At 42.8% G+C, this 17,323-nt stretch overlaps 2 protein-coding genes across 8 annotated transcripts in view; one reads left to right on the top strand and one right to left on the bottom strand.

Annotated features, from left to right (window-relative positions):
- The window catches only part of LOC142564698 (alpha-(1,3)-fucosyltransferase C-like), an 89,279-nt gene that overhangs the window by 4,681 nt on the left and 67,275 nt on the right, over positions 1–17,323 (bottom strand). Inside the window, exons 1-4 of one of the 4 annotated variants that reach the window (XM_075675827.1) lie at positions 14,784–14,913; positions 11,703–11,888; positions 9,667–10,545; positions 4,967–9,015 (exon numbers count right to left, since the gene is read on the bottom strand). The exons of 2 other annotated variants lie outside the window; for them this stretch is intronic. In XM_075675827.1, the coding sequence (XP_075531942.1) occupies positions 8,782–9,015; positions 9,667–10,545; positions 11,703–11,720 (1,131 nt within the window). In that variant the 5' untranslated portion in view covers positions 11,721–11,888; positions 14,784–14,913 and the 3' untranslated portion in view covers positions 4,967–8,781. Of the gene's footprint in view, positions 1–4,966; positions 9,016–9,666; positions 10,546–11,702; positions 11,889–14,783; positions 14,914–17,323 lie in introns of those variants that run through there. One more of the 4 variants, XM_075675828.1, reaches the window with a different exon arrangement.
- Positions 1–17,323, top strand: part of LOC142564697 (mRNA decay activator protein ZFP36L1-like) — a 462,788-nt gene that overhangs the window by 431,243 nt on the left and 14,222 nt on the right. For all 4 annotated transcript variants that reach the window (XM_075675826.1, XM_075675824.1, XM_075675825.1 and 1 more), the window contains one exon: positions 14,774–14,907. The gene's annotated coding sequence lies outside the window, so the exon portion shown is untranslated. The remainder of the gene's footprint in view (positions 1–14,773; positions 14,908–17,323) is intronic.

The following is a 17,323-nucleotide window of genomic DNA, read 5'->3' as shown; positions in this document are numbered from 1 at the left end:
TAACAAGACTGGAAAACTTGTTGACAAATACTCAATCTCCCCATATTATTTGTGGCGATTTTAACGCACATAACGAGACCTGGGGCAGTTCATATACATGTGCTCGGAGTGCTAAGCTGATGAAATTTCTTGCAAAATACAATATAGAGCCCTTGAACGATGGCAGCATAACATACCTGAAAAATCCGAAGACTGTTAGCTACATTGACCTCACATTCGCATCAAGTCAAGTGGCCCCTATGTTCGGATGGTGTACAGATTTCGAGACTCGCGGTAATGATCACTACCCGATCCTAATCTCTGCCCTTCATTTTCGGACGCCGCCCAGAAAAGGGAAACTGAAGTCGGTATACTGGGAAGCTTACACAGCAGCTGTAGACAAAGGGATCACAGCCTCGACTACGAATGCAGAATTAATATTTACAATAGCTAATTGCCTCAAACAAAGCACCCGCTCTGCCACTAAGCATTGTAATGTACCAACTAACGACGAGGAATCCTAAAGGTTATGTGCCATTCGAAGGCGTGCCGAAAGGAAGGCTCTACGTACTAAGAATATCGAAGACCTCAGAACTTGTCGTAGGGCAAAAAGACATATACGACGTTACTTCACCACACGGAACCGAAAAAGGTGGAGGGACTTTAGTGGGACACTGGACATACGACAACCGCTAAGAAAAATCTGGCGAGTCGCCAGAGGCATTCGCAAAGAGCCGCAACAGCTTTATCCTTTTGTCGCCCTCTCAATACATGAGCGCGCATCCCTGAAAGAATTGGCAGAGCAGTACTGCAGGCTCCTTTCCAACGGGGCACAACCTTCTCGGCAGATTGCAAGTCATCAGCCTAGTCCACCTTGAGCTACCCTTCCTGACTTAGAATTACCACTCACAATCGAAGAGCTCGCAGCAGCAATCGGCGACGTAAACAAGCGATCATCACTGGCCATGACGGTGTGAGTTACGAAGCGCTCGCAAATCTATGCCACACATCTCAGCGACGCCTTCTAGAGTACTTCAACGCCTCGTGGATAACTGGGGAGGTTCCTACGGAATGGAAGCTTGGGAAAGTTATTCCTATATTGAAGCCAGGGAAGGAGCCGACAAATTACGCCTCCTTCAGACCCATATCTCTGCTTAGCTGCGTAGGGAGGCTATTCGAAACAATTGTTCACAAACGACTAAATTGGTTCCTGGAAACTACAAAAGTTTACCCGGAGGAGCAAATGAAAGGCTTCCGGCCAAATAGGTCCGCAATTGATAATGTCATTGCCTTGGTCTCATCGATTGAAGAGGAACTGGTCTATGGAAACACACCTACTGCATTATTTTTGGACATTAAGGCAGCATATGATTCGTTCTATCATAAAGCAATACTTGACGCTTTGGAAACTCTTGGTCTTGGAGGACGGCTTTGCGCATGGATTGAAGAACATCTTCAATGACGCCAACTTTTCATGTGTACCCCAGATGGCCCCACGGCGCTTTATGCCGTGAAGAAGGGAGTGCCACAAGGAGCTGTGTTAAACCCCGTGTTATTTAATTTAGTCCTCATCCATCTGAGAAGAAACCTGCCCCGTGGCGTCAAAATCACACTGTATGCGGACGACATCTGCATTTGGAGCGCGGCGCGTTCCCGCAGTACCACCCAACAACGTCTCCAGAGAGCGCCAGCAATTACATCGGCCTAGCTAAATCCAAGGGGTCTGAAATTGTCCCCCGACAAAAGCGTTGCCATGGCTTTCACGCGGAGGTGTATGGAAAAATACCCACTAGTGTTGGGTGGTCGCACCGTTCCATACGTCAAGACGCAAAGGTTTGGAGTGACGATCGACAGGAACCTCACATGGTCGCCTCAAGTGAAAAAAACTGAAGGAGATTTCCTCGGCGTCGCACGTATTCCGATTTTTAGCCAGATCACAGTGGGGCAGCTACTGTCGATCAATGGTGCTCCTCCATAAGGTATACGTCGACGGAACACTACGATATTACCTCCCGATCCTGCACAAAATGTATCCCACAAGCAAGAGAAAACTTGAGGACACACGGAACTGCCTGCGCGTATGTCTTGGCCTTCCGAAGAGGTCGTCCCGCTCAGGAACTGTAGCAGAAGCTGGATGCCTGCCTCTTGAAGTGTTATCTTCGCAGGAGACACTTCGGATTCGCCTCCGCCACGTCATTCATACGGACACTCACATTTTAAAGGATATTTCTAGAACCCGTGCTACATTAAGCTTTGAGCAGGCCGCTGGAAGAATATCTATTTCGATTCCTGCTCAGGCGTCACAAATTATGCCACGAAATGTTTCACTATGGACACTGTCCCCACTGGAAATCATGCTGTATATACCTGGAATCAGTGCGAAAAAGAAAATGCCTCTAGCAGCGACTTATCAGACAGCTTTGGAATATATGCACAAAGTATACGCAGCCGCAACGCACATTTTCACAGATGGCTCTACAACTCCACATCCCTCATCGTGCGGACTTTTTGTTCCCTCTACAGGGCAACGATTCTCGTTTCATCTTGAGCGAGCGACATCATCTACTTCAGCAGACCCACATGGCATTAAGAAGGCCCTCGTGTATGTACTTCGACAGCAGCGGCCAAAGACATGGGTGATTTTCACGGATTCAAAAGCAGCCCTACAAAGTATGTGGAACAGGCACAAGCGTTGCAATAATCAACCTGCAGCAATTGACATTGCTTATCTTCACCACAAGGCTAAGATTGCTGGGCGTTGCATCAAGTTCCAGTGGATACCTGGCCATGCCGGCATTTCGGGAATTGAAAGAGCGGATGAAGCTGACAGAGATGGACTCCAATACCGCAATTTCAAAAGAACATTTTTTACAAAAGCCGACGCTTCAAACATGGCAAAAAATATGCCTATAAAGAAAAAGACCGCATCTGCAATCTGCCACTTCACCAAGATAACTTGCTGCGTTATATTTACCTAGAAATGAGACCGAAAATTCCACGACACTTAGAGACATTGTACCATCGTCTTCGACTGAACGAGGCATACACATTTATCTGTACCGCATAGGGCTTACCACTAACCCATACTGTGATAACTGTCGCAACTTAGACAATGGAGCACGTATTACTAGAATGCCCCGCGTACTGCAATGAGAGACAATTTTTTGAGCAACAAATGCACATGATTTGCCACGAAACGTCAACATTACCGAGCATCTTAGGTTCAATGCCCGGCCCTTCAATACAGCGGCGGGTTTTGGATTTATTGTTCAAATACCTGTCAGGAATTGGTCTAATAGGAAAGCTATAAAGATTGCACACTTCGTATACAACAGCCTAAACTTACCTTCCAAGTCACCTGTAAATATGTAACCAGGTCCACTTGGATATTTCATATTTATTTTTATTCTCTTTTTTTTCCCACTCTCCTCTAGAATCTTTTAATCCCATTCCTCAACCCTATACAGAGTAGCATGCCAGCGGTTATATACGTGCCGGCAAAATTCTCTGTTTTCCTAATAAAGAGTCCCTCCCTCCAAAACAGCGAGATAATGGCTTGCCTTTTCTGGATGTGCTTGTACGCCGGTAGGGAAATGACAGTGCGGAAACGACATAAGCAGTGACACCGACAATTTTTTATCCTTTGACCCGGATGCGTATTTTCATCCGCTAGCATCCACAACGGGGCGTGGCTCTATAGGCCAAAGTAGGTCACGTGACTTCCGCTGCTTTGAAAAAAGTCAGCCAAAAGCTAAGTGTACTGTGGCGTATGTATTGTTAAACAAGATTTCGTAAATCACAAAAATACTGTACTCGACGCCCGTTGCTGAAATTAACGCCTGTTGGAAGCTACGACACTTACGGCACCGCAACCTCGCCCTGGCAAATGGCGACGCCCTAGGATGAGCAGTCCAGGGTTGCCAGATTTGGCTACTTTGCGCCAAATTGGCTACTTTTTGAGGCTGTTGGCGGGGAAAAAAATGCCTTGTCTACTTGGCTACATTTTTGGCTACATTAGAAATAGCTTGACTATCGTAAATATTGGATATAAACTTGTGTAGCTCATATTATGCAGCAACATTAGCAAATATTTAGGCCAACCCGCAACAACGACACTTCAAATCTTTTCAAGCTGGTCCATCATCATTGTCAATCTGACTCTGGCGCTTTCATTTCATGCAAAGGATTTCGCACTGGTGACATCACAGCGTGTTCCATCTTCGCATTGACGTTCCGCGTCAGGCCTTCCACCTTCCACACATAGGGCTTCTTCGATTTTCGGAGTTCTGGCAGCCCGCTGGCAGCCAGACGGCAGCCAGCTAGTGCCGGTCCTGATGGGAAGGCAACGTGAGGTGGGATCCTAAGACAACCCGAAGCTGCCTGAAGTTTGCAAAATCGAACACTTGGACAGCTGGTCGCGGGATAAACGTAAACATGCTACCAGCATGCCAGCGGCCGGTCTGGCCGGCGCGCTCTCGGCGTAATCGGTCCATTTATATGTTCCCAGCTTGAAAATATACAGCTGTATTCTGGATTACGATCACTTTTGCGAGATTTTGCGCGACTGGCATCTCACTTTGCAGAGCGTAACAAACGGCCTGCGACGCGTCAAATGCCAAGACGCAAAATCGCACGTGAATAATCACGAAAGCGATCGCTCGAGGGTACCTCGAGCTTTGACCTTCTTCGAGAAATGTGCGCCAAGATTAACTCAAACATTTACACTATGATTCTGATTTGTGAAAATATTCTAGTCATATTACAGGCTGATCAAAGTGCTCTTAGCTGTAGTCATTTATATACGTTTCATAATATTTTTGTATTTTCCTGCATTTACTAAAAGCAACTTTAAGTGTTGGCTGTGATAATGTCTTCAGAGTTGCATAATAAATGAAAATGCAACGTTTTTCTATAGCGTGGCTACTGTTTTGGCTACATTTCTGTATGTGGCCAAAGTTGGCTACTTTTCTGGCTACTTTCCGAGATTTTTTGGCTACGTTTGACATTTTGGACCTGGCAACCCTGATGAGCACTGCTGATCGAGCTATAGTGCACTAGAATAAATGGACACTATTCTAGTACGCTATAGATCGAGCTACGTGCGTCGGTGGAGCGCCCCAGCCTGCAGGAAGCGGAAATGTGAGTAAACTTTTACATCATTAGCTGTGCTGTCTCAATCGGTGCGCTTGACTGTGCTACTAGAAAGCGTGATGAGTGGGCTTGTTGGTATGTTACTTATGTCGCGTTCGTAGCATTTGCTGTGTTGACGCCAGGTACGCTTCAGCACGAGTTGGTATTGTTGGTCGCTGCCACGGTCGTGGTCGCTGCGAGCGCGTGAGGTCCAGGAAATGAAGATGCAGCGTTTATAATAACAATAATAACTAGAGAGAGTCAATGTATGCAACTGCTTATTTAGATAGTCGCTCTCTCTTAACCGTGGGAAAGTGCAAGTAGAATGCTGGGCAAGTTTTGCACTTTTCTGTTCGCGCTTTTCGAGTGTGCAAAGCGGACAAAACGCGGATAATGGGACACATGCATGTAACATTACGAACTATTTGAATGAGCCTTACACAAAACTTTTATTATGACGCTTTCTGTTACCTCCTTTCTGCGTTATCCGCATCATGCTTATTGCAGCTTCGGTGGATACTTCAAAAAGAAAACGAAAAACCCTCGGTTGCAGAGGCAAGAATCTTTATTTGCTGCATAAAGATACTCTGAATTAACTTCGATCATGCCATTCACAATAACACTGACAAATTTAATTACTTCAGGTCACTTGTTACTCAGTCAGTTGCATTGGCAGTTTTCGAGTTCCAAGAAATATGAAAGGATGTTAAAGACACAATTAAGCTTCTACAGAAAAGATTTGCTGACAGCCAGCTAAATGAGCAAGATCAGCTGTGAAGCCTGCTTGAACAGCAGGCTTTACTGCCAGTGTACCCTTTGGCTTATATGTATCGCCTGTGTGGGCACATCAGAAGGTTGAAAGCCATTGTTACAAGTCTCGCAACATACTGCTTGATGTTGTGCCGTGTTCAAATTCTGCAAACGAATGTAGTCCTTCGATTTCATGAAACACATTATTCATCATGAGCAGGCAGCAAGGATTCTCAAAGGAATCAATGAGTCTGCCTCAACGAAATCTGCAGTCTCTTCTGATGTTCTTCAGCGCACAACTTTTGGTGCAGGTAGGCTCTCGGTGAGACCAAGGTGCATGTTGCTCAGAATAGTGATAAGCCATTGACATTAAAAAAAGTGCTCCACTTCACAAAAAACAGCTACCTTTAAAAGCTCAGTATAGGCAGATGCACCCTCTTCTTTTTGCGACTCTGCTGAACCTAGTGCATCAAGCAAAACAATAAAAAGAAGACTGCTCAACAAAGCTGGGAGTTGTTTTGATCGCCTCAAGCAAGGGCCTCTGTCAAGGAAATGAAGAGACATGTGAAATGCAGTCTATGTTAAAACATTGACGGCATTAGTACTGCAGCAAATAAATGTTACAGCATGGTCAACCAAGGTTGATCTTGAAGGTGGTACAATGTCACACAGTTTCTATATAACGATAGCTGGTACGAGGAAAGTACAAGCGAATTTGAGCCAATCCCAAAGACAGTGCCTCAAAGCACGAGCTCCCGAGAAACTACCGCATGACACACTCGACACACATCTCAAAGGACTAGTGGGCTTCGGCACATTAGGAGTCTCCGTCCGATCATAGCCTAGTGGTTAGAGCATTTGGCTGCTGTGCTCAAAGGCACAGGTTCGATTCCATTGTTGGTCAGGCATTTCTTCTTATTACAGAGGTCCAAGTTGAGTAGAGGCATTGCAACAAGGCTAGTGCATCTATGCAAACAGCAAAGTAAGCTAGATCTCCATGCACAATGTTTGAGGATGTAGATGCAGAATGCAAATCAATCACTGAATGCATTAATGTGAATGAGGTGCCCAAAGATGGAGCTTGCATTCCTGAGAACAGTAGACACTGCAGCAGCATTGGAGCATGATCTGTGCTAGAGCTCAACGAGGGTGTGCCAGTGTAAGCACAGGCAGTCCGTGTACAATATGACAAGGCAGCTGTCTACCGACACCGTTCCCTATGTTTATGTCATGTGCCTCCAACAAACATCCTTGAAAGACAACTCGCGGATCTCGCATGCTCAGTTGATCGCAGCACATTCAATGATGCAAGGGTCAGACCTGTCGATGAGTGGAGCGGAGAAACAGAAGAGCTCTGAAGCACAGACAGCATAGGTCTCATCCAGCGAGCAACCCGAATAACAAACTATATAAGTGAAATTCTAGCATGTAATCATTCAAGTAATACAGTTTTGCTATCATCTTAAACAAGCCAAAACTTGTTTTCACTGTCAGCACGCGGCATCAAGAGAGTGCTCAATGAGCTGGAGCTGGATATTAGAGTTATACAAGGAAGCACGTCCCGCTAGCAACTAAGGGGAGCAATTCACAAGCGAAGACAAGGGTGCTTGACAACTCTAAAGTTGGAAAAAAAAGACAACTTGAAGTGAGTGTCACCGAGCAGTGTCATGTTGAACGGGGCCGAACTTATGGAGCAAGGGCCTTTGACTAATCACTACCCTCTTAAAAGTTGCATGTTCCACTATATTTAAATTTATTCTCCTTTGCAAAAAGCTGCTCTACTCTCAAGGTCGTTTCTAGAGTGAAATTTTCAGAAACAGGACGAGGTACTTCTCACGTAAATTAAATTTCTGCTAACAGAATGAAAATATCAGGTATTGTACATATGGCGACAACACAAAAAATAAACTTGGTTTTCAAGTGATGGGATATTTACAGTTTTTACACTTCCTAAAAAAAGAAGTGGCTGTCCTTATCCTGCAATACAGGGTACCTAGAAGGTATCAAAGAATAATGAATATGTGCATTATTTTTTAAATGGTGCTTTTGTAAGCCAATACACTCAAGCTCAATACAATGATCATAACTTTCTGTTTGTGCCAAATTGATGAAATTTATGCAAAGTTTTACTAAAATTGGTTAAATTGTTCAAAAGTTGACCTTTCAGCCTTGCATCCGTCCTTAAATACCAGGCATGTTTTTTAGCTGCGGCTCATTTTTTAAAAAAAGATTGCCTGTGGCATATAGCACAATTCTAACCCTTAAACTACATTACTCGGTGATTTGGCCATAACTGCTACGAAAAAGTGAAATGCATAAATATTTTTTAAAAGATTGCTGATTGTTTACTCCAATAGTTCATGACACACATTGAAATTTACAAGTTATAGCTGGTGAGTTCGCTAGGTGTGTCCACTTGGGAACAAATTCTCATGATGCGATTTTCGAGGTATTGATATTCAAAGTCTATGACAAAATACATGGTGATTTTAGTTACTAGTTTGACAGCAAAACCCATAAACCGATACCATCCTTAGAATTTGTTCCGAAGTCGATGAATTTTTCAATACTGGCTAGCTGCAAGTCGTAAATTGCAACATGTGCTGTAAATAATTAGTAAAGAACTAATTAGCAAAATTTGGTAGTAAATTTCACATTTGCTTATTTGGGGGATTGTTCTCTGCCTCATCAATTAACTTAGTTCAAGTATTAAAATCTGCCACAGACAATTTTTTAAAATTTTCTGCAGCTAAAAAAAAAGAATTGACATATTAGCTGTCACCAGTTTTAGTGGCTCTTAGCTGCCGGCACATTCGCTTGAACTGAGTCGCTTAATTTGTGCCCGCGTTTTGGTTTACTTGTATTGCCAGCTTTGGCTGGCCGACCAGAAGGAATTCGGCCGGACTTTCTGGTGACTCCGCTTCAGCGCCTTGCCGAAGCTGTTGGCTGGACCCGGATTTTTTTCCCATGGTGTCTATGCGCTCGAGCAGCAGCATTTAGCCTCAGGAGCATGCTGTATGCTCCACTGCTGCTGGAAACTTTTCCTATTCCAGCAGTAAAGCCCCTCAGCAACACTCCATAGCCGGGGTTCCCTTCTGCAAGCTTGTGCATTCTCCTGAGTGCCCTTTCCAATGCAGTGTAGGTTTCTTCAGTGTCCTGCAAAATTATTCTACATCATATTGGACCATTCTGTTCACACAGGCAGACAGCACAAAAGCTCAAACATCAAGCAGAGTCAGACATGCAGCTACACATATTGTTAACTATTGTAAGCAGTTTCATCGTGAAGTCTGTAATCTTTAGTTACATCACATGCCTATAGGCTATTTGCATTATGGGCAAACTTTGTTCTGTCTTTGCGCAGACGAACCTGTATTCTTATTGATTTGGCGTTGTCACATTATGCAATGTTCTTGCACATGCTTCGGTTGTCTGTTTAAGTTGTGTGCTTTTAATACCGAACATTACTGCCAGCCATATGCTGTCTGCATATGGCTGGCAAGGTTGGCAAGTAGCAAAGGTTGTGAGAAATAGTCACCCTCAAATAAGCTTGGATGACAAACACACTTTGCGGCCTTGAAGTACCCATGCGGTTTCAAATATGTGTGGAGCAATATGTAAAGAAGACTTTTGTGTTCGCAGCTGCCATTGTACACAATCAGCCACAATTATGTCAGCTGCAGTTGTACATTTTCAACTACTATTATTACTCTTCTAAGCATGGGGCACAACTCAGTTTTGGATATAAAGCACTGCACACTGTCATTCACACCTCGAAATGACTTCATATGGAAAGAGTCAGAATACCTCTGGTTGTGCACAGAAGTTGGGAGTAGTGCTTGGTCCTGGCTGAGGACAGAAGTCGGGAGCAGTGCTTGGTCCTGGCTGAGGACAGAAGTCGGGAGTGATGCTTGGCCCTGGCTGTGGACAGGAGTCGGGAGCAATTCTTTGCCATGGCTGTTGTTGCGATGGCGCGCCTGAGGCACTTTCCGCCATGTTGAGGGCTTCATCTTCTGTTGGCTCACTGGGGGCATCGCCTTGTTGTGCTGGCCTCATCGGTGAAAAGAAATCCAGCGGGGGGCATCGCTCACCTAATGCAAGCTGCCCAAGCTGCTTACAGTCTGCTGGTGTGAGCTTAAGGCTATTAGGGAAGCACCCTCCGAAGGCCCTCTGCACTGCAGCCTGGTGCTTACAGAAGCCACCTTGGCTGCCTACCCAACAGGTGCAAATGCCCACATCAGCTTGTACCTGATATGTTGCGTTGCCGGAGGAACTGGGCACATAGTATGTTTCGCCAGATTTGGTAACACTTTCTGCGGGCAGCTCTGGAAGGTCTTGCAGCAGCTGTTCAAACGTGAGGCGATGTGATGCCTCTCGGTGGTGCGCATGCCGCAGAAGCATTGTCTCGAAATACTTCTCCCAAGTCGAGACTATTATCTCGACCAAGGCAACTGCATTGTATGCCTTTGTGCGGCAAAGGACAACATCTTTGAGAATTCTTATTGAGGCTTCTGAATAGTTATTTGTGTTGTGCCCCCTTGTTGCAAGATTTGTTCGGTACATCTGTACCCATTCTTTTTCGCTGCAAAGAAATGCCTCAACTCGGTGGACATAGCCTTCATGGCCAACAGTGCGGAGGTGCTCTTTTGCTGCTTCCAGCTGGCTCTTGTCCTTTGCATACAGTATCTGCAAATTACAAGGCAAGTAGGATCTCGCTCAGGACATTCACGGTTATACCCCACCCTGAGTGGGGATGAGGAAGAGAATAAGAAGGTGCACCTAGCAAGTGGAAGTTATTGCTTAAAAAAAGGGTGAGGGAGGATAAATAGAAAAGGGGATGGTATTTAGCTGATATAGAAAAACGACAGGTATGGGTCCTGCTGTTATTTGTAAGCAGGGCTGAAGAAAACAAAAACAGATTCAAACATGGTAGCAGGGGCTGATCATACAGTGGGCTTACCTTCCTGCAAAATAGGAAATAAAGGGAATTAAGATTAAAATAAAAATGGTAGACAAAACCAAGTTTCCCAAAGGCTTGTTCAGTTGGGAGTAGAAGTACTAATACAAATCTTTTTCAGTAGTGAGGGAGAGAGAAATCTGATTGACCAAATATTAAATAAAACAATCACTTTATGCTTGGTAAGATAGCATTTTAGTAAAACATGCCTTGTCAGGTAAGAAAGTCAAGAAATCTAACAACTTAGTAAATCAGAAAAGAAGAATTCACAAATAGTAGGTCCCCTTTTCCCTCTTGTATTTGATTTCTTACTCTCCCATTGGAGCTGGGATATTTGCAATGGCACTGCTGATTATAGGCATTAGTATGAGCAGACGGACATGTTCTACCAAGTTTCCAATGTGAGTGCTGTTGCTGCAGGCTTATTTTAGTTTATTTTTCCCTCCTTTTAAGCTCGGCAATAATAGTTGCATTATGCACTTTTTCATGTGTAACATACAATCAAGCTTACTGAAATGCAAGAAAGCCTGTGGCAGCTACCATTGCACATATACACATGCCCCAAAGATGTAAGGTTTTTTTTTTCTAAAGAAAACACATGCAGTCTCACTGTCAACACAGGATAGCTTTTAAGTCTTGAGGCCTGTATGCCTGAATACCTCAAGGGCAGCCACTGCTTTATTTTTATTGGTAGTGGACTGTATGTCACAAGTAGAAGTAATTTCTGCTGCCTTGATAAGTGTCATGATGTATGCCACATAAATTTTTTTTACTAGGATGTCATAAAAAAAATGTTCATTTCCATTGCACTTTACCTCATTTCAACACCTCTTGGTATGTACGACAGTCACTTCATCATGCAATTTTTAAGTGTTCATTTCTGTACCTTTTGGAAGGCAGCCATCAGTTGACGTCAGTCTTCCTTGGGGACTTTGTTACCCGCTGCAGTCAGCCAGCGCCATTCTGCTTGCAGCACATGAAACTGGCATAGGAGCTGTTCTGCTGCGGGCCATGCCTTTTTCAAAGCATCCTTTTCGGGACGGGAATTGTCCGACATCAGTACTAAGGGAGCCTGCAATAAGGATTGCATAGATTGCAAATGTATTCTAACATCTGGATGTGGATATCTAAGTAGGCTTTCTGCTGCCTATTCATTGCTAATTTTCCTGCATAACTGTATTTCATTAAACTAAAATACTGAATGAATGGTATAAGAATGATGTCAAATCTGTGTGTTGTGCCTGTGCTTGTACAGAATTTATAACATTTTGAAAATTTGCTTTTATGCATTTATAACACCTCAAGTTTGCTGTCTGGGCTCTAATGTTTGTTAAATACAACACCATTACAAGAACACTCACTACCATACATTGAATGAATTAGCCACCCAAATGACAATAACCAATTGCAGTTAGAGTAGCAATAAATTTGAGCTCCACCTGCTAGGCTATTACCTTCACTGCTATGAATCCATTTGTTCATACCAAATGCTGTAATGCAGCTGGCACCGAACTTAGTGGACATGTGTCAGTAAAACTATGGTCGAAACATTATTGTAGTGGCTATTTCTGATGCTAACTGCCGATTCAAATTGTGAATAAATCAAATTATTGGAAAAGAAACTTCACCAATCTTTTGAAACTGTATATGCAGTAGCAACTTCTGACAACACTAAGGTGAAAGAACAATGTTGTTAACACTTGCTTCATGCCTTGCCCATCGTTTCTTATGCCACACAATTGGAACCTAAAACCAAAAAGCTTGCTCTAATTCCCAGAGAGTTTTATTTTTCCTATCATTTATAGAACTTGACAAATTTAAACCATTATAAAAATGAAGAATGCAAAATGAAAAGTGGGGGACACCATAATTTTGTAACCAGGCGCCCTCGGAATCTAGTTTAATACAATGGAGTGGAGATGCATTTCTCAAGCAACTTCCAGTTGCAGTAATCACTGAAGAGCGTTATTGGACTGCAGTGCATTGTTTCCCTTATGGAAAGCACCGCGCTCCACTTTGAAATCGAGGGGCAGCTTCAATGTCCTCATTTTTTCCACTGTCAGTGTTTTATTTGTTCTTTACCTGCCTTAACATGTCACCGTACTAACCAGCTCACATGAAGAACCTAGTTCAGTGGGGCAGCTTCAAGTCAAGGCTCGTTAGAGACTGTGGCAGTTAGTGTACACTTTCATGCATGCACTTATCCTCATTTACTTAAATCGCACCACCACAAGTCGCTCGTTCACAGTGCCATTGGTGCTTGTGCGACATCAGATCTAGGTGCCTGTACATAATACTACACAACAGTAATTCATGCAATGGTGATCTTAACCAGTATTGTTTTTAGGAAAGTAGCTCCTCAATGAGGCTTCAGCAGAACCAAAAATTCGGCTATCACAACATCGCTTTCTTCTAGAGTCTGGCCAAGGTAACTATGTTCATTTGCAGTTTATTTGTTAGATTGTCTGGCAGTCCCTAAAGTTCTCAACTCTGCGGCAGCACCAGAGCTAAAAAAAAGTTTATTTCAAAATTCTGCAAGGTCCATGACTTGGCCACACATCGCCACAGTGAATACTTGAGCATTAACAACTGTATTTTCGTTATTGAACTAACATTTGTATCTGTCGTAATTATTCAAAGTCAACCCATTGCTTTCTTCAGTGAAATAAATTCTGGTGGTATGCGTGGCAAAACCACTATCTGATTATGAGACCCTTCGCAAGGGACGCTGGATTAATTTTGACCATGTGGGATTCTTTAACGCGCGCCTAAATCTAAGTATATGGGCTTGTTTGTGGCTGCCATGGTAGGGACCGAACTCGCAGCCTTGCATTCAGCAGCGCAATGCCATAGCCACTAAGCTACCTATTCAGCCTTGCTTACTTTCCTGGTAGTGTTCTTCTGTGTATTTTTTTACTAGAGCTGCCATATTTATGTATTATGGATACTAGGAACACGGTGTTCTACAGAGCCTATTATTTTCTGTCCAAGTGTGCAGGACATGTTGAGAATAAGCGTTATGAGCAAAAATAAAAATATTTCACAGAAGCTTTTTCAGAAACAGGGGAAGAACACGAGGCAGAAAACTGGAAGTGGGTTTCATCCCAAGGCACTTATATGCACAGACAGCGCTTGTGATATGTGAACCATGGGTGAGCCATTTGCTTTATGCCACGTGCGTGACAACACTGCAGCCAGAGATCTTGCGTCAGTCTGTCTCCTCTGACCGTGCTTTCAAAAGACAGCGAGTCGCTTGCCAAAATTCCTCCTTGTCCAGTGTTCCAGCTCTAAACGAACAAACGACGATTGCTGCCTGTCATTTAGTGTTGATGAAATACATTTAACCAGAAGCTTTCTGCACAATACCGAAACTGAGCAAGAATTTTTTTTCCAAATATTTCGCCTGTAGACAACACTTGTCAATAGTTTTAATCTATGCAGCGAAAACGGGCATGTATGAGCCTGTCATCTAATTGTCTCTTGTGGTTGCCCTGCTAGCCTAAAACATTACTTGCCCACTGAATAGTCCTTTTACAATGCAAGAAACAGTCTTCTGTTTTAAACACCACTGTTGCTCAGAAGGAGCACTGAGATCATGATTTTTGCCATGGCCAACACTGACCTATAACAAATCTTATTCAGGATGCCTCAATAAATTATATGTATAGCTACTGATATTTAAGAAGCCAACGAACACTGACACCAAGGATGACATAGGGGAAATTAGTTGTGCTTAACAAATGAAATAAAGAAGCGATAAATTAACGTAAATGAAAGTGGATGAAAAAACAACTTGCCTTAGGTGGGGAACGATCCCCCACGCATTTCACGTGTGATGCTCTGCCAATTGAGCTACAGCGGCACCGTTTCCCCATCCACTTTTTTGGGTATTTATGTTTCCTAGTAGCTAGTGTAACTTAATGTGAATAGCTACAAGATTGAATTTTTCATTAACAGGAACCTGTACCTGTCTGTTGCTGAAGCATGATGGGCAGCTATCCTTGAGCAGTTGGAAGGCAAGGCTGTAGCCCTCCGTGGTTTGAGAGCTGTGCAGCAACACAGCAATAGGCACGGCACCTACTTTTGTGGCGGTAAGCATGATTGTCGCTGTGCTTCTTGTCACATCACACGAGGACGTTGAATCAACAAATATTATCTCCTGAGCGGCATCCAGAGACTGAGCTCGCTGCATGATAGGAGTGACCACAAGCACTGCTCAGGAGTCTGGTGTGCCAACTGTGTAGATGCACGTCCCTGCATAATGCGAGCATACGGTCATCAAGTGAATTTCACGATGTCAAGCAAGAGAATCAGTGAATTTAAAAGCTTCTATGACATGTTACATAAATTTAATACATTGTTACGCAAAGAGCTTTTCAATTGCTATTATTGCACTGTTTACTCAAATTTCTTTAACAGCTGTTATTGTTACTGTACATTATTCAGGGCAGCTTCTACGTCATATTGGAAAACTTGACTAAACGCACAAGTGAATGCATAAGAAATTCAACTGTTTTCAACAGATATATATAAATGTAAAAAGAGGATAAAAGTAATTTCATTCATTCTTTACACTTTGCAGCAACAAAATGTGGGCAATGGTGAAGTGGTGCATAAGGTGCTAAAATAGCGTAACACCAATGCATTTTGAATGGCTGAATACTAGTGCTAATCTCAATTTTTACGAAGTGTTGCCTTGTGCTCTGGATGGACTAATTTTGTGATAGGAATGTGCCCTTTAGTGTTTTCATCGAGTGTGTTAATAGTGGGATTAAAATTGGTAATTACTGGCCTCCGACAGATCCTAATGTTCACCACTGCAAATCATAGGTTCATAATTGGGGACCCAAATGCTTTTGGCGTGCAAGAAAATAGTGGCCCCACAACTGTGCACATGGAGATCCAAGGGCAGCTTTCTAGTTTTTTTAACTCCAAGAAAGAAAAAATACAGGCATGGCTGTTTGTATTGTTCTCAAGAGGAATGCAAAATTGCATGAAATCCAACATAGACAAAATGAGCCAACATTACGCCGTTTTTTGCAGTGTTTTTTTTTTTTCTCCATGGTACATTCTCGGTGCACCATGAACTTTATGCACTGAGGTCGCATATCTCGCTACACAGTAGTTGGTCACTAATGTAAAATCATTGTGTTGGGCCTAATTAAATGATAAAGTAAACATAAAGGTAGCACCACCCATTTTAGTGCTGAGCGAGACACGCTGTTAATAGGTAAGAAAACAGTGTGTACTATTTATGCAAAAATAAAGACATGCTTCACTTCTTATGCATCTCATTGTTTATAATGAAATAAGAAAGCATGCAGCACAATTACATAGGTAAAGCCTAAGGCACTCACTAAGAAATTCACACACACCCACATACACGCACAATAAATTGTCGTCTTATGTCTCACATACTCAGAAAAGTATGCATTCTTTGCTGACATTGTGCGAGTGCACTCATGTACCACTTTGTAAACAGACGCAATGCTGCTTCAATTCTACTTGCCAAGTGATGCAACCTTACTTCCCAGCTACGACTAAGCAAGCCTGGCTTTGAGGAGGAACATTCATTTGTGTCAATGCCTTGTCCGCATCACTGTGGCTTTAAGAGGGGATCACCGAGTAAACTGCCAAGAAGCTTCCTAGGTGTTAGCAGCAACAAAATTAGAAGCAGCCTAAGAAACAAGACAGCACAAATCCAAGTGTTGATGACCACTGTAAACCATTTAAAGAACAGTACACTGATATTTAAAAAGACAGTTTGAACTTGCATGTCATAACAGTTGTGTTGGTTGACGCATTTTTTGTATAGAACAATGCCACTTTTTATGTGAAACGTATTTAGTTTGACACATTTGTTACATCTTGCACCAAATTTTTATAGTGTGCCGGCTGTTGTAGTGTATTGCTAGCACATGACTTTTTTAAAATTGAAATTGCCCTCCCTGAACAGTGAAGTCATTGTCACTTTGTTAATCTTTGCCTGTTTTCTACATATACCAGTCAATTTAAATAGTTATCTTTTTTATGCCTCATGAGAAAAGTACACTTAAATGATGAACTCTGAAATCTCGTAGAAAATTACAGAATCTCTTAGAGATACCGCAACAAAAAAGTTATTAAAAGTTAAAGTAAAGTGCATATACATTCAGCACACAAAATCACGGACTAGGGTATGATCAGGAAAGGACTTGGGGGGGGTCCCAACTATTTTTTTTTTCAATGAAAATTTTGTATAAGGTGGGGGGCAAATATCTCCCTAGAAAAGACTCAACCTTTGTTTTGCTAAACATAGCATAAATTTCCTTGAAAAACATTCTGATTCACTAAAGGTGGAAAAGAGCATTCATTCAATACACATACTACAAGTTTGAAGACTTGTCACTCCAAAACTAAAAGATTGTACACCACCAAACATTTTTTGGTAATCTTATGATGTTAGAACTACTGGCCCAAGGAAAGTTGGATCTATATCGCCTAGAGCATTTTTTTTAAATTGCCAAA

This window comes from Dermacentor variabilis, chromosome 11 (assembly GCF_050947875.1).
Source record: "Dermacentor variabilis isolate Ectoservices chromosome 11, ASM5094787v1, whole genome shotgun sequence".
Classification (NCBI taxonomy): domain Eukaryota; kingdom Metazoa; phylum Arthropoda; class Arachnida; order Ixodida; family Ixodidae; genus Dermacentor; species Dermacentor variabilis.
This window is presented reverse-complemented; position numbering and strand designations above follow the sequence as displayed.